We start from the raw sequence: 22,450 nt of genomic DNA on the forward strand, positions 1-22,450 counted from the left end.
CTTAGCACCCGTTGCTCAAATCCCAGCCACTCTTACTTACACCCCATGTTTTGGACAGCGGCTCATGCCTGTCAGTTTGCTGTGGGGTGGATGAAGCTGTTTCTGACATGACTCCTTATAAAAAAAGAACATGTGAAAAGCAGTGTTTGGTCACTGTTAACATAATTATGACTTGTATTATGACAATTCATTTAAGATTGCAACATCTCTAGGGCCCAGATTTTAGGAGAGCATTCAAGGACATGCTGAAGGCAGTACCGCTTCAGAAGTATTTAAAGAGTTATGGGAGTGCTTTCCTGAGGAGTAGGTGGGTAAATTTGTAAAACAGGAAAGGTACTTGCTTGCCCCCTATCAACATTCCTAAGCAATAAATAAGGACTTTTGAAAATCAAAATCAAAATCTAAAGGTGTAATCATGGCCTAGTATAAGGAAAAGATAAAAAATCCATTGAATTCAGTGAGTCCAGGTATTCATCCAACATCTTGTTAGTCAGTTATTCTCAGTTTCGCTTCCCCGCAGGCTTCATGCAACTCTTAATGGAGAGTAAGACAAAGTAGTGACATCTGTACCCACTTGAGCATGAACTAGAAGTAGCCATGGTGTTATCTTAGTAACTGATGGTCAGCTTCATTGGACATAAAGCCAGTCCACCTACAAACTACCTCTCCCTTCATCAACTGGGATTCATTTTGGAGGGACTTGGATCATTTACTCTATCTTGTATCAGTCACTAATGGCAAGAACAAATGATGGAGGCTACAGAGTTATCTGGGAGTGCCAAGGCTTTTCTACAAAGTTGGGAAGGACCCATGTGCCCCCTTGCAGTGCAGGGTGCACCCTCCCTCATGGAGAGAACTCTGGGGCTGTGCAAGCACCATCTAGAAGTCAAACACCCTTCAGGCCAAAGGACCTGAATCCTCCTTCTACATGGTGATGTAGATGGAACCAGTGTGTCTTAGTGTGACACCTGTTCCTGTACTGTGACCAGTTCTGTACATTTTGTTTCAAGAAAGATGTTATCTTGGGGGGGGCTGCAAGGAAGAGCAGGGACAATGATCAGAGGTCTGAAAAATTACACTGATGAGTTAAAATAGACTTGACCTAGTTTGTCTAGATTAAAGATGAGAAGACTGGGCAAGAAGAAGTTATAATTTCAAATATGAAAAAGAGGAAAGAAGGGAACATTCTGTGAAGGGGAAAGTGAATGATGAGTGCTGGGTACAATAACAAAGTACTTTAACTGCTGCAGGAAAGATTTAGAGGATAGGAAAGAAAACTTTAATATGGTAAGCTTAACGTGGTTATATTTGAATAAACAAAGATATCCCAAAGAAACAAATCTACCCTTTAAAAATTTAAAAAAGAAAAAGAACTAAACACATAAGAAATGTCCCACAGGGTCAAATTAGAGGTGTTAGATACTATCTAGGCAGACAGGTCTGTCTCTGATGGTAGAGGCGGTGGATGCTATTTAAGAAGCACACAGACCTGCCTGCTTTCTGACATTTTTTCTCTCTGTGCTCTTCCAGCATCAATAACCATTAGATTAGCAATCCCAAAGTGTACAGCCTTCAAGCTTCTTTATGGACCTGTTGCCTGTGGACATGTCTAGTCCCACATGAACCTGCTGGCTCGCTCTGCCTCCTGTGGCAGCTGTCCTAGAAGTCCACTGGTGGGGTTTTTTTAATCTCTTACAAGCTGTTCACCTATGGTTTTCATTGAATGCCCCCTAGTTCACACACTTCAACAGCTTTTTCCTAAAACCCTGGAAAGCAGAATCAGAAAGGGGAAAAGCACTCTTGTTACTTTTGCAAGACCTAGATGCATTAGATCTTACAAAACTGTGCGTGTTTTGTGATGCCAGGAAGATACCTGCACAGTTTTGTGAAGAAAGCTGTCATGATAGAACAGCCTTCACAGTCTTCACAAAAGTGGGATCTTGGCATTTCTGTGTAAGTCTGTCTCCTTAGGCACACCTATATAAAGTATAGGAAAGAAGGAATTTTCCTGACTTGAATTCACAGCTGTTTTGCGGTAAATTCCGCAGCTGTGACCAGAAACTGGATGACCTTGTTAGTAGGACAGCCACAAAGTAGCCACAAAGTTTGGTTTTCATTATAACGTCTGTTTTTCTTCTTCTTGAAGTCTGTTCCTTAAAATTTGATGTGCTCATGTAATTGCAATGTAGTTCACTGCCCTCCTTTACCTCTGATGAGGGGAGTTTGAGACTTTGCAGAGGAGAAGAGAAAGAGAGACCGACGGACAGACACAGAAGCCCACAGCATGGAAAAATAAATGATATCACTGATGGGCTTTTCTGTCGGTATATATGAGTTATTGAATGCTTAAGCAGAAGTATTTCATGTTTTTTCTAACCTTTATCCCCCATAAAACTCAAAACTTAAAAAGATAACCTGCGTGTGGTTTATTAGTGGTCTTATATGCATTCATCTTGTCTTTTTTTCCCTATTCTACTTTGTCTAAAAAAATGAGATTCCCTCCAGTAGTGTAGATTTTCATTTCTCAATAGGTAGATGGAGGGAAAAGATTCATAATTCACTTACACTTCTGTGAAGCCAAGAGTTTTTGGAAGTGACTGGTGTTTTGGAAAACATGAACGATTAGGGCAGGTATCTTGCATTGTTCTGGCATTTGGATTTTGGAAGCATTGAGTACCCTTTGTCTGAAATGCAGCCCCTTTAAGGCGTCTTAAAAGAAACATGACACAAATTGAGGCCTCTGAAGCCACTCCTTGCTTTTGAAAAGCCTGGTTGTTGGTTTTAGTGGTTCTGGATTCTCAAAATGATTACTTCTAGGTCTTGTTTGCCACCTCTGGGCATCAATTTTAGACAGTTTCTGGGCAACACCAGTACCATCTTGTTGCACGTTTCCAAGCAGATGTGGCTGGATCAGCTGGGCAAGGCCACTGCCCCACTCTTCCTGCTGGCTAGAAAGCAACATGAACTTGGTGCAGCCAGCAAGAGGGCATACAGTCTTTAGTCAAGGCAGAGGGATCCCCTGGGGCCTGAGAGGACTCTGGGCTACAGGAATTCTTCACATGTTCTATATTCAAGAGTTAATGAACAAAAGTGTGTTAAAAACTTCGGGAAGGAGGGCAGGAATCGAGGTCTCCCCTTCCCAACAGAGCATTCCCTGTTAGCAACATTGTGAGCTTTGATTTCTTTTTCTTCCTTTTGGCCCACGACATCAACTTTATTGCTGAGCAGCCTGAATGGTTTCTGAAAGGCAGAGAAAGGCCTGCCACCTGCTGTTCTCTTCAGATCCTTCTGATCGTTTCAGATCAGAAAAATCATCCGGGCTGCCCTGTGACAGCATCTTGCATACAAGTGACGTTAAACCTAGCCAGGTCATCTTGCCTTCTGAAGAGCTCTCCAGGAACAGCTGGAGAGAATCATTTGAAGTCAGGTATTTGAGCTATTTAAGAAATCACCCCGGTGGCTGAACCGTTGTCACCATTTCTGAGTACTCCCCTTAGCTGTGCTGGCTATTTCTCTGCTCCCTCGCCATCTCCTTTTCATTTCAGGCTGATATGTTTGAAGTTTGGAGGGAATGAGGGGCAGGCTGCCAAGCTCCATAGGAAAATCCTAGTGCTTCAGACTCAACCCTTGCTGCTGAGCACGGGACAAAAGATACTAAAGAATTAAGGATTTTTCCTTTCCTTAGCACATCTGTCCAGCTGGGTCTTAATGCATCTGCTGCTGGTGTCGTTCTCCAGTGGGAGCCACTTGCTGAGATAGGATGTCTCTGCTGTGCCCTACAAGTTTGCTCGCTTGCAAAGTTGGACAGAAGTTGGCAATGCATGGCTTAGCATCCTCCTCTGGAGGCTCACGTGGCGTTAGAGCAGATGTAGGTAGAGAGGACGTCTCTATGAGGTAAAACGAGTCCTTTTGGTGGAAGCCATTTTTATAGGCAGGGGAATAGCAAATATCCTTAATGTTTAAGCACTTGAACTCTACTGGTGTGAGGCACATTGCTGCAGGCCAGTGAAGCTAGCTTCTGTGTTTGTTAGAGCAGAGCTGCTTTTGACCTTGAGTTAGAAAGTAATTTTGTCACTGAGGAGGCATCATCACTTTTTGTGTTGCTTAGCATGGGATAAATTAGAATGCAAAGGAGGGACACACTACCAAAAATCTGCTACCAGTGCAGCAGCCTCTTCCCATCTTTGGTGTAGAATGTTGCCAGACTCCAGTCACAGAAACACAAGGTTGGAAAAGACCTTTAAGATCGTCAAGTCCAACCATTCCTATCCTAAGCTAAACCATATCCCTAAGTACCTCATCTACCCTCTTTTTAAACACATCCAGGGATGGTGACTCAACCCCCTCCCTGAGCAGCCTGTTCAGGCCCTGACAACTCTTTCAGTAAATTTTTTTTTTCCTAAAATCTAATCTGACCCTGCCCTGGTGCAGCTTTGTGCCATTTCCCCTTGTCCTATCTCCTGTTACTTGGCTGAAGAGACAATCGCCCACCTCTACAACCTCCCTTCAGGTAGTTGTAGGTGGTGATAAGGTCTCCCCTCAGCCTCCTCTTCTCCAGACTAAACATCCCCAGCTCCCTCAGCCACTCCTCTTATGATTTGCCCTCCAACCACTTCACCAGTCTGGTTGCCCTTCTCTGGACTCGTTCAGGGACCTCAATGTCAGTAAATATAAGCAAGCAGCATTAAGTGCATGTTTTACATACACATCCAGGGGCTTGTACAGTCTGTTTCCTACTTCAGGCCAAAGGTTTCTCTTCAGCATCCAGCTTCCTGAGTCTGTAGTCACTGCCACCTTAACAGCCTCCTACTGAGGTAAAAATACATTCTGATTGCAGCAGTTCCCTCCTGCACTTCTTGGGAGGGATCTCCTGTGCTCTTGCTTTGGGTACATGAAAAATCATTGTTAGATACAGGTGCTTGTGTAATGGTATTCACAGAGCAGTGATGGGCAAGATGTACATCTCTGAGCTGAGGTCTGACATCAGTCACATCTTATGACTGAATTGTAAGTTTGTCATTTTACCACATGGGTTCTGGAGAATATTGCCGAAGCTTTGAACCTGGACTTGCAAAGCTAGGTATTGTTCAGCATGCATTTTTCCTCCTAGAAAGGAAAAAAAAAATCCAACCACCCTGTATTTCCAAAGATGCTAGGTACTTGGAGGTCCCAGTGAAACCAGTCCACATTTTTTTGGTTTTTTTCTTTTAAACTGGTTCAGCTGATGAGTGAAGGTGTGCTAGGCATTATCCACTCAGAAATAAATATACTTCATCCAAATTGTTTGTATGTTGCATTTGTTGGTCTTGGTGAATTTGATAGCATCTTCAGGATGGTGCCGTCTAGAGTTTGAAGCACATGAAATGAACCCACAGTGTGTTCATAGAAGCAAAAAATGCCAGGGCATGGTATAGTAAGGAGGCATTGTTTTAGCCTCATGTATGACACGGTAATTGTATGTTTTTTAATGAACAGACCGGACTAGTTACACTTAGTAATGTTTGTTCACTAAAAAGGAAAAGGGGTGTTAAATCATTGTGTTCTTTGATGAATGGCTTGTACACTGAAGAATAAATTGAACAAACTGGCATAGAGCTCAGTGAACATGAAATCAGCTATTAGAAGAAAGCTTGTGAACAAATTCTGAGCCTGATATGCATCTTTTGATTAATGTCCTATCAATCATCCATAGTGGCTACCTTAGCTAAGTCGTGCTGTAATCATTCATGGTTGCTTACAGGAACACTAGCAGGGACTATAGAGCTGCAATAACTGAATATTATTACTGATTTCTCCCTAACTCTTGCTGTGAACAATTACTGTTTTCACAACGTTTCTGCCTCCCTTTATTAAAAAGAATACAATGCAAAATGAAAAGAGAGTTCCTCAAAGACCAGTAAAATTCTCCCAGGGTATTCTTAATGATATTCTGTCCTAAATGGGCAAACTATTGTAATGCAGAGTTCTCACCAGGAATAATAGTAATGTAATCACATTGAAGCTGTCTCTTTATGGATTGTAGTCAAACAGACAAAATGTATAGTCAGATTAATGAACACAGAATTTCTGTAGAATTATTACTTAAAATGGTTGAAATGATTTTAGCTCTTTTTGTATCACTGTATTTTCAGTTAATGCACTTAATAGCAACAGCAATCAGGACTACAGACTGTAAATTTGGATTAAATATACTCTTTTGACATTAGAAGAAGCCTTGATTCTTAAAAGGTGTTACGCTTGAACCCCTTTCTTTTAAAACATAATGTGTTCAATTTGTATGGCTCTTTTGAACCGTGGTTGTTTTTTAAGGGGGAAAAAAAAATGCTTTTTTTTTCCTTTCTTTTTTTTTTTTTCAGTTCTATGATTGTAAGTTACTGGCAAATGTTTACAGGAGAATCTCATATTCCTGTGTGTAAAGATTTAGTTCCACACCATTTATTTCTTGAGTGTGACACTAAGAATGCTTTGGCACTACCCACAAAATAGGTCCTTAGATGGCAGTGTAATTTCCTCCAAAGTCACTGTAGTCTGGGAAATACGGTGAAGTAATGAAGTGATGACAGGTATTAACATGCATAATGGGCTTTAATAGACATTTAATGTTGTTTAACTGGAAGAAGGAGAAGTGCTTTCCCATTGGAATATTTCTACATTGAAACTCATTGATCACCAATTTCAGAGGGGAAAGGTTAATCCATCAGTTTCTGTAACCAAACGGCACTGATGGAAATTCTTTAGGTGACATTCTGGATGAACTGAGCTTTCCATCTTTGCAAACAAATGAGTGATATGACAAGCATGGTGTTCAGAACACATTTAACCAATTGATTTTCTCTCCTCTTGTAATAAGATCTAGAGACATATGAAAGAGCGTAGCATGAGCCAAGATTAAAGGAACTGCTTCATACACGCGAACATAGGGGAACTGCATTATCAATAAAAGTACTATAAAGCATGCAGGCACCCATTCTTTTTCTTTATATAAAGTTTGTTATTGCAATAAATAGCTGTTATTGAACTGCTTGCCTTTTATTTCAGCTTTTCTGAATTTTATTTCAGCCGGCTTTCCATGGTTTCCTGGTAAATGTTGGGAAAATATGTGATGTTTTTGTTATGGTATCATTTTTGCACTCACTAGTAAATCCAGGCCAACTCTGGATTTAAAAAACAGGATTTATCATCCTTTGGGGGACGAAAAAAGAGACGAGGGGGAGGGACCTGACTTCGATTAATGTAAACATATCAAATATATTTCAAAGGTTGAATCTGCATGGTTCCACGCTGTAATGACCCTCATCTTTTTCCTCCCTCTTCCCTGCTTTGTCTCCAAAATTCAGCCCTGCTCTGAGTTTCACATACCCTCCTACCCCGGTATCCCTTCAGCAAATGCATCAGCAAATTATAAGTCGCCAGCAAACACTAGGTTCAGCCTTTGGACACAGCCCTCCACTCATCCATCCTGCTCCAACTTTTCCTACCCAGAGACCTATTCCCGGCATCCCCAGTGTCCTGAACCCTGTCCAGGTCAGCTCTGGACCTTCTGAGTCTACACAGGTGAGAGATGCCAAAAGAAACCTTTGCACCCCATTAATTTAAAAATGAAACAAATGAAACAAATGACATCGTCTTGGTGGCAATTAATCACCACTGTCACCAAGAACCTTCCGTAACAGTTTTCTTGCAGCTACAGCACTTACAGTCCTTTTATTATGTATCACGGGAGCGTGTGCGTGGTTCCTGATTGGTAGCATGTTTTTTAGTCCTCATAAATATTTCAATGTGCTGCAATAGCTTCTCATTCTAAACTGTTTCTCCTGGACCTTACGCAGGAGCTTAATAGAGATGGGAAGAAAAAGAGGAAAAACACATCAAAAAGCACTAACATTTTAAAGATTAGTAGCTTTACCTCCAAGTCAGGTTGCCTGTAGCATACACAGGATGGTATTCTGCCCTTCTCACACAGGTGAGAGTGGCTACAAAGACAGTGCAAGAGGCTTGAAGGATTGGAATTAACCATTTCAATAAAACAAGGCATGTTCTCAAAAGCTGGAGGTGTTCAGCAGTGAATTGGGCCCATAATGTGGAGTTTATCGTGGTTTGCCTGTTATTAACTAGTGCTGTGTGTTTCCAGATGACCTGGGATAGGATATTTATCAGTCTGGGAGCTGTTTATCTCCTGGCTAGCTTTTACAAATGTAGAAGCAGAGCATACTGCTGTAGGAAGCATATTGATTTTTTGTGGGGTCTATGCCAGTTCAGATATCTCTAAAAGATCTCAGGATTCCTACAAGATCTATTTGCAGTGCAGATAATGGTGTTCATTCTAGCACAGCAAGAAAAACAAGATTCTGGCCTGTTCGTGTCAGTAGTAGTTTTGCTATTGACTTGGGAGCATCCAGGGCTTCATCTAGGATTTTTCAGCTCCGAGTCTCATGCTAGTGTTCAGTTTTACTTCTACCCACCATTGTAGTGGGAAACACAGTGAAAGAACTGAGATCCTGTGTGCAGATGTAAAACCCGAAACCTTTCTTCCAAGTGTGAGGAAAATACATCTTTTTCTCTTGTTGATTCCAACTGGTGCACAGTGATTTTGTTTCTCACAGTTGCCTTTCTGAAGTCATCATTACATGGAAAATCAAGGTCTTCCTACTCCTCCCTGACCTGACAAAACCAGCATTGGTCTGTAATAAGGAATTACATCAAATGCCCTCCTTCCTGTTCCCTCCCTTCTCCATTATGGGGTTGAATGATACAGCTCTTCCACGAGTTAATGCTATGTAATTGAAGCACAATGTAATTGCATATCCAGTATAATTAACAGTGTAGCTTCTCCAAATAAAGTTGCTGAGCAGATGCTGCATATTTTTGTTTGGAGCTATGTATTTATCACAGTCTAATTTTGTCTTCTTTTTTGGGGGGAAAAAAATCCCCAACCAAACAACCCTGGCTGCAGCAGAACAAACCCACAAGCGAATCTGCAGTGAGCAGTACTGGGGATCCAATGCACAACAAGCGCTCCAAGATAAAGCCCGATGAGGACTTTCCCAGCCCGGGTGCAGGAAGCGTGCAGGTATGATGGTCAGGTTACAGTCATAAGCCTTTCATCCTACTGCCCAAGAGCAAATGCACCTTGCCTGTAGCATGTGTCTGCATGTTTCCTGCCCTCAAATGGCCCTCTGTCTTGTGCACACGTGGGCAGCCTCAGCACGTGGTAGCAAGGGTTAAAGGTGAGCAGTGAGGGGCTGCTGGGGTATAGGGCCTATTGCAGAATGAGGAAAGAAGGGAAGGAGGCTGATGGAGAGATGCCGCTGATCAGCCAGAGTGCTCAACCCTCTGTTCACTGTGGAAGAGGAAAGCAAAGACATTCAGGTCTTTATTCAGGAGGCATTCTCTGTTCAGCAAAAATACCTAGGTCCACATTGACTTTTGCCGGGTCTTAGGACTGAGGCCTCAGTGCCAGGCTCCAGCCTTGTTTGCTGTACTTTCTATACCATTTAATGCCACTGGTTTTAGTAGAGTGACTCCTGATTTACAGTGGCTCGGGGGAGATCAGAATCAGAGCCTTGATCTTGTGAGAGAATCCATGAAAGCAAAGCAGAAGTCTCTCTAAATCCTTCAGCAGGTTTGAAATGGAAAAACAGCATTACTGCATAATCTGAACCAAATTTTTATGCTAACATCTGACTCCTACCACGAGCCTGTAACAAGCTGGGGAGAATGAGGCACCTTGAGAAACTGAAGATGGAAAGTCAAAACCCAAAACTGAATACTCTCTTCCCTTGTTCAACCATTTCATGCACAAATCACAAGCGAGAGAATGGACTGACAAGCAGCCTGAAAATTATCAGTGTGCTTTTGGAAAGGTTTTTGTTTGAAAAACTGTCATTGGATTAGCAGTGAATAAAACACTCTGGATTGTTAGTGATCTGGTTTGTGTCTAACCATAGTCCTGAAGTGAAATTCCAATTATATTGATAATTAAATAAATTAATATATTCCACTAGATTAATAGTACCTTTTCCTCTAGTGGTGCCAATGAGTAATAAGGAACAAGTGTACAAATGAAGAGCTGTCTAAATAATATGGGGAGAGAGCAACCAAGCCTTTGTGATTTGGTTTTAATTGAAATGTACAGGGATTTTTTTTGTTGTTATTTTGTGGGGGTTGTTTTGGGGTTTTTTTAGAAACTCTCTGCAGTGAGTACTTGTGGGGAAGATAAATCTGTTTTACACATATAGTCTGAAAATCACTTCTATCTTACCAGGCTGGTTTTAGGCTTCTGTATTTTGTAGAAAAGAGTAACAGAGTGAACGGAGAGTAAAATAATCCCCCCTAAGTGCCCCCATCATCTTTCTTTTAATGCTGAAGTAATTCCCTTTTCTTCCTCCTCATTTTCAGGATTTTCTCTCTTTTCTCCTCACCCCTGTTTTTTTTCCTCTCTCCAGGAACAGCCAGAAGGAATGACCCTGGTAAAGGAGGAAGGGGACAAAGATGAAAGCAAACAGGAGCCTGAAGTGGTCTACGAGACAAACTGCCACTGGGAAGGCTGTTCCCGGGAGTTTGACACGCAGGAACAGCTAGTGCATGTAAGTTAATGGTATTCAGGAACTGGGTTTTAAAGCTACGTGACCTTTTTCATGGGGGTCGGGTTCTCTGACCCTGTGCCGAGTCAAGTTTCTTAGCTAACAGCGCTGCAAACTGGAGAGGGGTTTATGAGTTTCTGAGAATAAAGAAAACTCGGAGCCACAGTGCTTGACCTGTTCAGTCAGCTAAAGCTTAGTGTAAAATTCAATAAAGTCTTCAATAGAGATTGTAATGGCTCTGATCCTGTAAGCCAGCAAACGCTATTTTGAGTTAGAGACTTTGATAGTTATTGAGTAATAGTAAGCTGGACATGAATTATTACTAACCTTTAGCCAGGTTTGATTTTTTCTCCTGAAAGGGACTGTAACAATGGAAACGGGAAGGGGAGGAATTCCCTTTCCCTAAGCAGGTTTTTTTATACCATTTTACTGTTGTGCATAAACTGAAGTGGGTTATTTGGCTAAACACATAGCAACTGAGTTGTTTCAGTCTTTTTAGCAAAAGTGAACTGAATGATCTTATTTGTGCTGCACCAGTTATTGGTCACGTCTGCCTTGGTTTTTCTTCCTTTCTGCCACTTCTCCAAAATAAATTATCTTTTACTAATTTGTAGTATTGGGAGCTAGAAAATGCATGATCAAAATCTAGACTATAACCTGGCAAGTACAATTCTTCCTCCTCCATTTCCAGGCTCCTTACCTAGCACCACCTCTCTTAATTACCAGCATCATAGAACATATCTAAATACTCTGGAAAAAAATGAAATCCTAGTACAGATTAGAGAGGAACATCTTCAGCAAATGACCACTGTGTAAGAATGGTATTTATTGTAGAAAACTCTTTAATAGTTTCCTGGAGATCATGCTTGTTAAGAAATGTACTTTTTCACCCAAAAGAAATAAAAGAAAAACCCACCAAACACTATGCAAACTGGTAGCCTGGTGCTGCAAAGGGGACCTTAGTAAAGTAATGTCAGCTTTTACTTTCTGGAGCATGGGAGTCTCTTGGTGTTGCAGTTACTCATTCAGGATGTATTTTCTGTTTCTTCTTGTTATTAGGTAGTGGTTGTAGCAGTAACAATAAATGAAAGACTATCGCAAACTAAAATAGTGACAAAAATGCAGCACTTTTAAAGAATCGTTTGGATGCATTTTGCACAGAAATTCCCTAACGTTTTAATAAGCCAAGATAAAATGTGAGGAGAGATTCTTTTGGTGTCATAATACCTTGAGAAGAAATGCCATGCAACCAGCTGTTGTAAAGGTTTGGGTGCATTGAAAAGATCAAGCGTTGGTCTTGCAATTGATTACATGCAAACAGATTGACTGACATAATCATAGAATGGTTTGGGTTGGAAAGGACCTCAAAGATCACCTAGTTCCAACCCCCTGCCATGGGCAGGGACACCTTAGACTTATATAGAAACTAAAACTACCCTCTTTTAGTTTAAACCTATTACCTCTTGTCCCATCACTGCACTCCCTGATAAACAGTCCCTCTTCACCTTTCCTGTAGAGCATCTTTAGGTACTGAAACACTGCACTAAGGTCTCCCTGGCACCTTCTCTTCTCCAGGCTGAACCACCCCAACTCTCAGCCTGGCTTCCATAGGAGAGGTGCTCCAGCCCTATGACTGTCTTCATGGCCCTTCTCTGGACCCAGTCCCTCAGTTTCATGTTTTTCTTTTACTGGGGGCCCCAGAGCTGGATGCAGCACTCAAGGTGGGGTTTCACCAGAGCAGAGTAGAGGGGCAGAATCACACCCCGTTGACCGGCTGATGCTGGTTTTGATGCAGCCCAGGACATGGTTGGCGTTCTGAGCTGCTAGCACACATTGCCAGCTCCTGTTGAGCTTGTCATTGATCAGCACCCCCAAGTCCTTCTCCTCAGGGCTGCTCTTAATCCATTCTCTGGCCAGCCTGCAGTTGTGCTTGGGATTGCACCAATGCATGTGCAGAACCTTGCACTTGACCGTGTTGAACTTCATGCAGTTTGCATGGACCCAGGTCTCAAGGTTATCAAGGTCCCTCTGGATAGCATCCCTTCCCTCCAGCGTGTCGACCACACCACACAGCTTGGTTTTGTTGGTGTTGAGGGTGCACTTAATCACGCTGCCCATGTCACCAACAGAGATGTTGAACAGTGCTGGTCTCAATACCCTGACAAACAGCACTTGTCACTGATCTCCCCTTGGACATCAAACCATTGACTGCAATTCTTTGACTGTGATCATTCAGCCAGTTCCTTATCCAGTGAGTGATCTATCCATCAAATCCATGTCTCTCCAATTTAGAGACAAGGATGTCATCATGTGCTTTGCACAAGTCCAGGTAGATGATGGCAGTTCCTCTTCCCTTATCCAGCAATGCTGTAACCCCATCGTAGAATGCCACCAAATTTGTAAGGCACAATTTGCCCTTGGTGAAGCCTTGTTAGCTGTCACCAATCACCTCCTTGTTTTCCATGTTCTTCAGCATAGCTTTAAGGAGGATCTGCTCCACGGTCTTGCTGAGTAAAGAGGTGAGAGTGACCAGCCTGTAGTTTCCTGGGTCTTCCTTTTTCCCTTCCTAAAATTGAGGGTTATATTTCCCCTTTTCCACTCTAGTCTGCCACAGTTTCTTGAATATGATGGAGAGTGGCTTAGCATCTTCATCCACCAGTTTCCTCATGACCCACAGATGGATCGCATCAGGTCCCATGGACTTGCTGGTGAGCACCAAGGCAAATAAGACATTGAGTACTTCAGCCTTCTCCATATCCTGGGTAACCAGGTGTCCCCTTCCAAACAGGGAAGAAAATAATCTAGGGTTTAATAATAACCTGGGACTCAAAGGCACAGTCTTTACATCTGTGAATTGTAAGGCTGAGGCTTTATGATGCCTGGCAAACCTTTTTCAATATTCAGAAACTATCCCAGAGATGATGGCAAATAATTTACACCAAAATATGTGAACTAAAAGAGAAATTCAGAATAAAGGTGCCCTTAGTAATGAAAAAGAGGAAGAGAGGTTTTGGGTTTTGTTTTTTATTGAAGTTTCAGACATAAAATTTAATTGAATTCCATTGTGCCTGTTAGCTAACCACTAATGTTTAGTAGTTTAAGGCAGATTAAATTCACATTACGATAGTTTGGTTGTTTTGGGTTTTTTTTAAATGCAATTGTTGTTTCTAGTGTGATTTTTATTGCAAGTCTGACTGTGTTATATGGGTTGACAGCAAGAATTCTCTGAAAAAGTGTATTTCTTACGTTTCTGCATGATGGCAACATCTGAAATGGGTTTCTCTAGACATAAAAAAGGGAGATTAAAAATGTGTCTGTGATGCAAGGAGTTCAGGGGCTCAGGATTCAGATATGTTACGATGGCTTTTAGGATTACGAGGCGCAAGTCCTGACTCAATACTCCAAAGACAATAAAACCATCATCATCATCATCACAACCATCACATTCAAGCAGCACAAATCACATGGCAAGAGAGAGCATGACTCAGTCATGGGGCCCTGACTTGTGATTTCTTTTGCTGCTAATACAGACCCCTGCTGTGGGGACTTTAGTCAGTTATTTTTGTCCAGAATTGCCATGGACTTTAGACATCTAACTCTGAAAGTCTGGCCCTTCACCCCCATCTGTCTCTCTCGCGTTGTCTGCCCTGGCTTGCCTCAGCCACCTGATGTACACCTGCAACAACTAGGGGAATGAAGTGGAGCTTCACAGGAGGGCAGTCCTGGTTTTGCTTAGGTGTGTGATTCCAGCAAAAAGCCATAGTTTGGCTCTTGAAAACCTCCTCACTGGTAGGCTGTATGCTCCTACCCAAATATCCATGGATAAATACGAGTAGATACAAGTTGCCATAACTGCGGTTACCTTTGCACTGGATGAGCTCCTGACTCGGTGTGTGCACGTGTGCACCTCAGGCACAGGCTGAGCATGTGTCTTGGTGATGTGAGTATATCCTTTGCTCAGGAATTTATACTTGCAGTAGCAGCTGGAGGCCTCGTCAAGCCCAGAGTCCTGTGGTGTTAGATGCTGCTCAAATCAAGAGGAGGAATGGTCCTCATATGGGGATGAGGTCTTTGCCCTGCGACTCCAGGGCCATGTGCCTTGGGCTGCTTGGTGCTGTCTGAAAGTACCTGAGTTAGGTGGTATACAGGTAGGCAAGTAATTGGGATCCTTCTATGTTTCCCAGCAGGGTCAAGGCTGTGCAGGATAATAGAGATTAGCCTTCAAATCTTGCAGCAGAGCTCTGCCATGTTGCCTCTCCTGACTGCATGCCCTGCTGCTCTGTGGGTGATTCCCAAGCCACTGGCAGACACAGCAGAGCCTCAGTTGCTCCAGCCGAGCTTGAAGTAGGGTTTGAAGTAAGGTGCTGGGCTGCCACCTGGGACATCAAAAATATAGAAAACCATCCTGTTTTGCTGACTCTACTGCAGGCTAATAATCACCAAGGCAGAGGAAACTGGCATAGATAAAGGCAATAAAGGCTTAAATTGCCCAAGCAAGACTCATCCAGATGAGATGTGTCGGCATCCCTGTATTCCCTGACACTCGGGAGGGATGATTAGCATGAGCAGAGAGCTACGGTCACGTGTTCAGGAGTAGGGTGGGTATCTGCATGTGATATGGCACTGCATCATGTTTTGGACATACAGCTGCCTGGCCATACAATGGGTGGTCAAGCAAACTCTGTAGTGAGGCTAGGAATGAGCTTATGTAGACATTCATAAAGGAGAATTTCAAGAAGCCCCTTCCCAGCCACCTACTTTATTGAGTATGTGGTGTGTGGCACACATTCAGTAGAAGGGAAAAAACTGCCTTTGTGTATTTGACTTGGAAGTATTTGAAGTATTCTTTCACCTCTCTAAACCAGCTCCTTGGGCTTTGGAAGTTCAGCTGGGAAGAGGAAATTTGTAAAATGCAGAGTTTCAGAAAAACGTCCGAAAAAGCATTCTTGTACACCCCAAGAAGGCTATATTTTGAGGATCTATGCAAGCTAGATTTAAGTCTTTCAATGAACCCATAGGTTTTGTCAGAGGAATAACGCTGCTGTTTGTAGCCATATGTAATAGCAAAGTATCAAACCCAAAGCATCTGATGGAATTTTAGAGGGACTGCATTGTTTAGGGAAAGGATTGAAGTGTATTTCTAGCTGTATGGTTTGTTTCCTAAAGGGTTAGGGCCCTCAGCATGAATTTTAGTTACACCAGATTGACCAGGAGCTCCGAAGAGCTTTTCCACAATACATGATGCATGCAGTTCATATTATAGATGCCATTACTCCCATCATGGATGGGGTGTATACACAAGCACATATACTCATGTTTCAGAAGAGGCAAATATGAATTTGTGTATATTCTGGTTTCTGTTGCATGAGAACAGCTTTATTATCCTTTTGGGAATGATGGGACTGGATTTACTTTGAGATCACCAGTAAGGTTCTGGCAATATCTGCACCACGTGGGTGATACAGGCTCTCTTGAACAGTAAATGCAAACGTATCCGTGCCTGAATATACGGTACAGCTTTAGAGCAACAATTGCAGTTTTGGGCACAAGAGCCAGCATTTGATGGCATTGTTCTGCATCGCTTTCTGTAGCAAAGTCCTGCTCTTATTAGTGTGGGCGCTAGCAAAAGTGTGCTAGGGGCCCAGGAGACTCTGTTTTCTGACTGAATTTATGAACAGAACCTGGGCTGCAATGAATAAATAACTAAAAAGCTACATAAAAGAATCGTTATTGACCCACCCAGAAGGGGTTGACACCGCAATGATTTTGGGGGGGGGGGGGGGAGGGGCTCTTATTTTCAATTGGTGTGTGCCACTTAGAATTCAGCGTGGTTAAATTTTCATGATACATGCACCAAAAGCCAAGGTGTTAAACCATTCAGATGCTCTGCCTTATTTATAGCACCTATCCATCCTTTCCCCCCCATCCCCTCACCCCTCCCCTTTACAGTTAATAGAAAGATTCATGATTCTTCATGGTTGTCTATCTAGCGTCTGACAGTACCGACTGCCCTGCTAAAGCTAGTCACTATCTATAATTGATATCCTTCTATGGAATAGGGTACCGGCTGCAATTGAAGGGTTTTTGCTGAAAGCTCTTAAATCCTGACAAGTTCTGCCCTTGTTCTGGTTCAGTCGCTGAGCTGCACTGCTGGGATCCCAGGGTTATTTGAACTTGGGACAAAAGGGGGTGCGCGTGCTGCACATTAGCAAATCGCAAACTTGGAGACCTGCCGTAGAGCTGTCGCCGCAGCGTTCGCCTGCCAGGTAGCCTTATTTACAGCACGTTGCGCTCCTGAAAAGATTGCTTACGTTACTGCTTTAGCACATGTATTGCAGGTTTCTATCTTTCTCTCCCTTCTTATTCTTAAAAAAGAATTTAAAAAAAAAAAATTCTTATTTATTTTAAAGCCTCAGTTTGCTGCTGGGGTCTTTATCATTCAGCTGTTTAATTAATTTCTCTGCCCAGTGAGATATTATAATTGGGCTTAACTGAGCTCAAGGTTGTTTTAAATATGTGATAAATGCACTCGAGCGCCCAGAAGCTAATAAGATACTGTATATTTTTATAAATCTGCTTTTTGTTGCAGTTTGTCTTTTTTTCTTTTTTTTTCCCCCAGAAATCAGTTGAAGAATAAAATACTGCAAAAGGGTTAGACATTAAAGATAAAAGTTTGTTTAAGAAAATTATCCTTCAAGGAAATGACTGAAGTTATTGTTAAATATTAATACAATGGCAATCAGAAAAACGCAGTGCTGCCGATTTCTCATCCCCCTTGCTGTGTAGCCTTGATGATAATTATTTTTTATTCAAAAACATGCTTGAAGAACTGTAGAGCTATTTTTTGTTAGTGTTTTCTCCTTAATTGTACAGCAATAAAATTCCCTCATTGTTGTTACATTTGATTAGATGAGTTCAAAAAGCCCCAAACCCGACAGCGACGACTTACAGTCAGGATTTCATTTGTGGAGGTCTTCCTGCCTGTTTGAGAAGCCTCAGTGACTGGAGTGCTCCCACGGCCATCGCTGGGGCAGCTGCCTGTAACACTACACCAGGCTCTCTCATCGCACCTGAGCCAAAAGCAAAGTTCTTTGTGTTTCTCAGGTACCCATGTGTTCCCAGAAGAGCCACTGCTCAAAGGTCCCTGAGTTGAGTCTCTTAATGTTCAGCCCTGGCTGACAGGAGTTGGCTGGTGATCTGTGGAGACCCTGATAAAACCTGGGCTGTGTCTGCACTTGTAGCCTCTGTGGTGACGTGGGGTGCCTTAATGCTGTGCACCTCAAAACATGTCTGATCAGGGCACCACTGTCTGAAGGACTAGACCTCTTTGGAGCAGGTCATTTTGGATGCCCAGAAATACAGACAGTTTAAGAGACATTTGAAAGTCTAGTTCCCTGTGCTGCCATGGTGTCTTTCGCCTGCGGGTTCATCCTCAGCTCCTCTTCTGTAGGAGAGTGGTAGGTAAAAACTGGGGAGAGATGCACCTCTCTTCTCCAAGAGATCCAACTGCAGTAGGAGAAGAAGGCAGGTGAAAGTCATTCCCCTGAGTAACAGCAGCAGTGGTAGAGCTGTAAGTGACCATGAGAGTGGCGTGTTGCTCTACCCCTTGCAGGAGAAGAAATTGTCCCGTGAGCCAACAGCCCCGAGCCAACAGGGTGCTATGCACAGAATCACAAGGTTGGAAAAGACCTTTAAGATCATCGAGTCCAACTGTTCCTGCCCTATGCTAACTCATATCCCTAAGTACCTCATCTCCCCTTTTTTTAAACACATACAGGGATGGTGACTCAACCTCCTCTCTGGGCAGCCTGTTCCAGGCCCTGACAGCTCTTTCAGTGAAGAATTTTTTCCTAACATCTAATCTGAACCTGCCCTGGCGCAGTGGTGTGTTTGGGCATCTACACCTGAAGGGAGGAAATCAGGCATGACTGCCTCAAAAGGCAGGCTATCCACCATGCATTGCTAATTCCTTTCCTCTGGGTGCTGGAGGTGTTCTTGCAGCCGGTTGCAGTGCAGGCATAGTCTCAGCTACACAAAGCAAGCCCCTTCACAGTCCCCAAGCGGGGTAACTGCATGTCCCAGTTTGCCCGCATCTCTAAATACAGGCAGGGATCTATTTAACTTCTACTTCTTCCTTGCAGAGGCAGTTGGCAGTGCATTTTCATTGTAGTTGTATTTGACTCTAGCGTGGTGACACAGAGAAGCTTCAGCCTGTTCCCGGGCTCATTGTGCGTGGCGGTGACAGCCACTGCCCTGAAAGGTTCAGAAATGTTTCCTTTAAATTGAAAAGAGTAAGGAATAGATAAGAACATGAAATCCATTATAGTAATCATTTTTTTCCTGACAAAAGGAGAATGTTTTACGTACAACGGCAAAGGATGGTTGGGGGGGAGCGGCTTGTTGGTGGTTTTATTCTATTTCATCTTATTTTATTTTTTACTCAGTGGTGTTTGGACCCTAATACATATTTAGAGTAGCAACACTGCGGACAAAAGAAATCATTCTTCGAGTGAGGGAAGCCCAGGGCTTGGGGCAATGTGGAGAAGGCAAAGAGTTGTTCTAGAGGCAAGCAAGTGCTATGGAAAGGTTTTTTCCCAGTTTTCTTTTCCTCAGTATATTTGATCTTTGTGGCTGTGGAACAAGGGAGAGGAGGGAGAGGGAGGAGAGATTATAGCAAATAATCATAAGAAACATCTGTCCAGAAGTTTTTAGATTTTGAATTCTCCTCCTCACTGCCTGTTTAAAGGCAGAGTTATAATTATGGCACCACATTATCGTGCTGGATTATAGGCTGCTGAGCCTATAGTTTAAACCATGCCAGAATAGTAGCATCATTTGTAGGCCAGCAATGCATTACATGGCACAGGAAAGCTAGTAAGAAGATCTGTGCCCCTAAGCATATGTTCGTTTTCTGTTCCTTTCCATATGGGTACCCAACACAGGCGTGTTTAAACGAAGCGTGTCTTTAACCCCCATCGAAGGTAACCGTGTGAGTGCAGTTGGGTTTTAAGGTTAAGTAACCACAGGCAGACCTCACTGCTGTTCTGCAGTGTCAGTAGCCCTCGGGGTTTGGCATGGCCCCTGTTTGCCTTCCCAGCGCGTCCCTGCTCAGCGCCAGCCACCCCGCTGCCCTCTGCCTTCCAGCAGTGTTAGAAGTCATGGCTGCTGCCTTGTCTCATTCACTCTGGGCTTGACCGAAAGGCCAGCTGTGCTTTGGCTCAGGTCCTGTCGGGCACATACAGGCACACTGGCAGGTCCCCTAACCTCGAGTCTGGCTTTTGGTGAATCACAGAGGGGAAGGGGGAAAGGAAAAAAAAAAAAGAGAAGGAAAAAAAAAAAAGTGGGGATTTCTTTTTTTTTCATAGAGAATGGTTTACAAAAAAAATAAATCCACCCTAATCTGTGAAGTATTAAGAGGGGATTTAGAGAGAGAAATGTAATCATTTTTTAATTTTAATTCCTCTGTAATTAGCATTTCTTTCACAGCATTAGGAAAACTTGTCATTAGTCTGATGCTGCTGTGGCTGCTGTTCACGGGAGCTGCCAACGTCATTGTCTCTGAATTGGTGTCCCAGAAAGAAGTTGCTAAACTACGACATATCATTTCAAAAGCACTTTTTTTTTTGTTTTTTATTGCAGTGGGTAGGGATGAACAGAGCTCCTCCTATGACCCCAAGGAGTTACTCTTGGCATTTATATTGATATTGAAACAAGGGGGCACTTGAGTGGACAGGGCTGTGCACAGCAGGGAGCGGGGTTTGGTCTCTGGGTGGGCTTTTAGTCACAAAGCACTGCTCAGGTGGTTTCTGGATGTGTGTTCTTTGAAACCTGTATATTGCCTACAAGTTCAGCTAGTGAGCTCTTCCAGGTTAGTGTCATTTTGCAGGTGACTTCCAGTTTTGGGGTGAAGTGTAGTGTTAGAAGCTGTTGGCCAAATCCCAGGGGAGCCTGTGCTGCCCTGAGGGACAAATGAGCAGGCAAGATACAGCTGCAGAGTGAGTTGGCTCTTCAGGTCCTGACTCCGGTAGGTGTATGATGGAGCAGAGACCATGGGGAAGTCCCTGCTTGCTTTTGCCAGGACAAAGCAGATTCACCTGGAAGGAGCTTCTCTTTCTGTGCAACTTTTTCCTGCCTTGCTACTGCTGAGTAATTTGCTGTTACGTAGCCTTTGTTACGATGGTGAACCAGTGGAAGATCCACCTCCGACCTTCTGGAGTTCCCTCTTCAGTGTGGGGCATCTCTGCTCTGCTTTTGTTCCCTTTTTTAGAATAGGATTTTATCTGTAATGCAGCCCACCTTCATATCTTGGTCACAAGTGCCACGTTCTCCCTCGTACCTGAAAGGTATGCCCACAGACACCTGATGCCTGGAAGAATAGAAATCTGTGAGGACTGGCCCAGCTATTGCACATGGAAGTGCATTATCTCAGACAGAAATGGCAGATCAGCATGCACAAACAAGGGCAAGGGACGGGCAAGCTAAATACAGGCACGAGTGCAGCTTCTGCATTTGGTTTTGAGAGAACTGGGCTGCATGGGTTCGGTTTTGCAGTCTCTTTTGTTTGTATAAGCTCTCAATAGAAAGAAAAAGATAAGCAGATGAGCCTTTGAGTCATAGTGAAACAAATTTAGTGTTTCCCAATGCTTAAACTTTTGTATGAGCGTGACTTTTCCTCAAGGTGTCAGGTGCCTAATCTATAAAATGAATGGGTGGTGGTTTTGTCAGGAGTGGGTCCTCTGGTGGCTTGCACTGTAGGTATGAGGTCTGCATACACCATTCTTACGTGTATCGCAGGGCTGAGATGCTGCAGTTCTCCGTGAGATAAAGTAGTCAAGCTGAAAATGAAACAAAGCTCTAACTGTATCCCTCCTTGTGTTTAGCAGAGATAAACTACAGTGGAGTCTCAGTGCTGCTCCGTTTGGCTTCTGGCAGCAGCTTTAATTGGTAAAATGCAGATTTTTTTTTTGATCAAGAGAGGATTATTCTTGTTATCAGTCTGGAGCATCTTATTTCAAGATGAAAAGGCTTCGCTGAATTACAGATGCCAACATTTTTACAAAGCACTTTGGCGATTGACATCTCAAAGAGAAAGTATGATTTATTAGCCTATAATGGCTAACACTGAGCACTGGGCTAGGTCCCACTGATTTGTGAAATTGCTTAATATGAATTGCCTTTTTGTGTAATTCAAGCCCCAGGTTTTTCAAATAAACTTAGAATATAAAGAGTATGAAACATTATGTACCTGGAAAGGGAAAAGCGTAATGGGGCTGTGTGACTAAATAGAAAAGAAAGGCAAAAGAAGGGAGAAAGAAAGAGAAAAAGGAAGAGAATGCAAAAGAAACTCAGAACAGAAAGAAATAGGAAGACCTACTCTAAATCCATCTTGGTGGTGCTTTTTTACAGTAGTTTGGTTGATATCTTGGCAGGGTAAAGATTAATAACAAGCCTTGTCGCTATCAGTACCTGCTTGTCGATTCTCTGTAACAGGGCTGTCTGTTCAGCATGGAAATTATTGATTAAATAAAAATTGCTATTAGATTGTGATGTGATCCATAATCACAAACAATGGTGGACATTCCTCTTTCAGATCCCAAGCCATGCATCAAGTTTTTCCTTGCAGTAATTTATATTGTGCTGACACTCGCACCCATTAGGCTTTTATCCTCTCCTACATGTGTCAAGAAAGCACTAAAAGGAAGAACAGCAGCAGCACAGTGGCAGGTAGGAACTCACTAAATTTTCAGAGAGAAGCAGCACAGCATAGCTTTGCTTCTAGTTAGCATCTTACCCCTGCAGTGATTTCTGCCCGATGAGAGCAACGCCCCTTGAATTCAGGGACCTTTCTCAGAATGTTTTCAGTGAGG

General features: G+C 42.9%; 1 protein-coding gene across 2 annotated transcripts in view; it reads left to right on the top strand.

The window, feature by feature from the left end:
- The window catches only part of GLI3 (GLI family zinc finger 3), a gene marked incomplete at both ends in the record, with an annotated part of 199,930 nt that overhangs the window by 151,110 nt on the left and 26,370 nt on the right, over positions 1-22,450 (top strand). Inside the window, 3 exons of one of the 2 annotated variants that reach the window (XM_084279716.1) lie at positions 7,338-7,554; positions 8,954-9,070; positions 10,446-10,586. In XM_084279716.1, the coding sequence (XP_084135842.1) occupies positions 7,338-7,554; positions 8,954-9,070; positions 10,446-10,586 (475 nt within the window). The remainder of the gene's footprint in view (positions 1-7,337; positions 7,555-8,953; positions 9,071-10,445; positions 10,587-22,450) is intronic. The other variant, XM_084279717.1, reaches the window with a different exon arrangement.

Source organism: Gallinula chloropus (genome assembly GCF_964237585.1).
Source record: "Gallinula chloropus genome assembly, chromosome: 2".
Lineage (NCBI taxonomy): Eukaryota > Metazoa > Chordata > Aves > Gruiformes > Rallidae > Gallinula > Gallinula chloropus.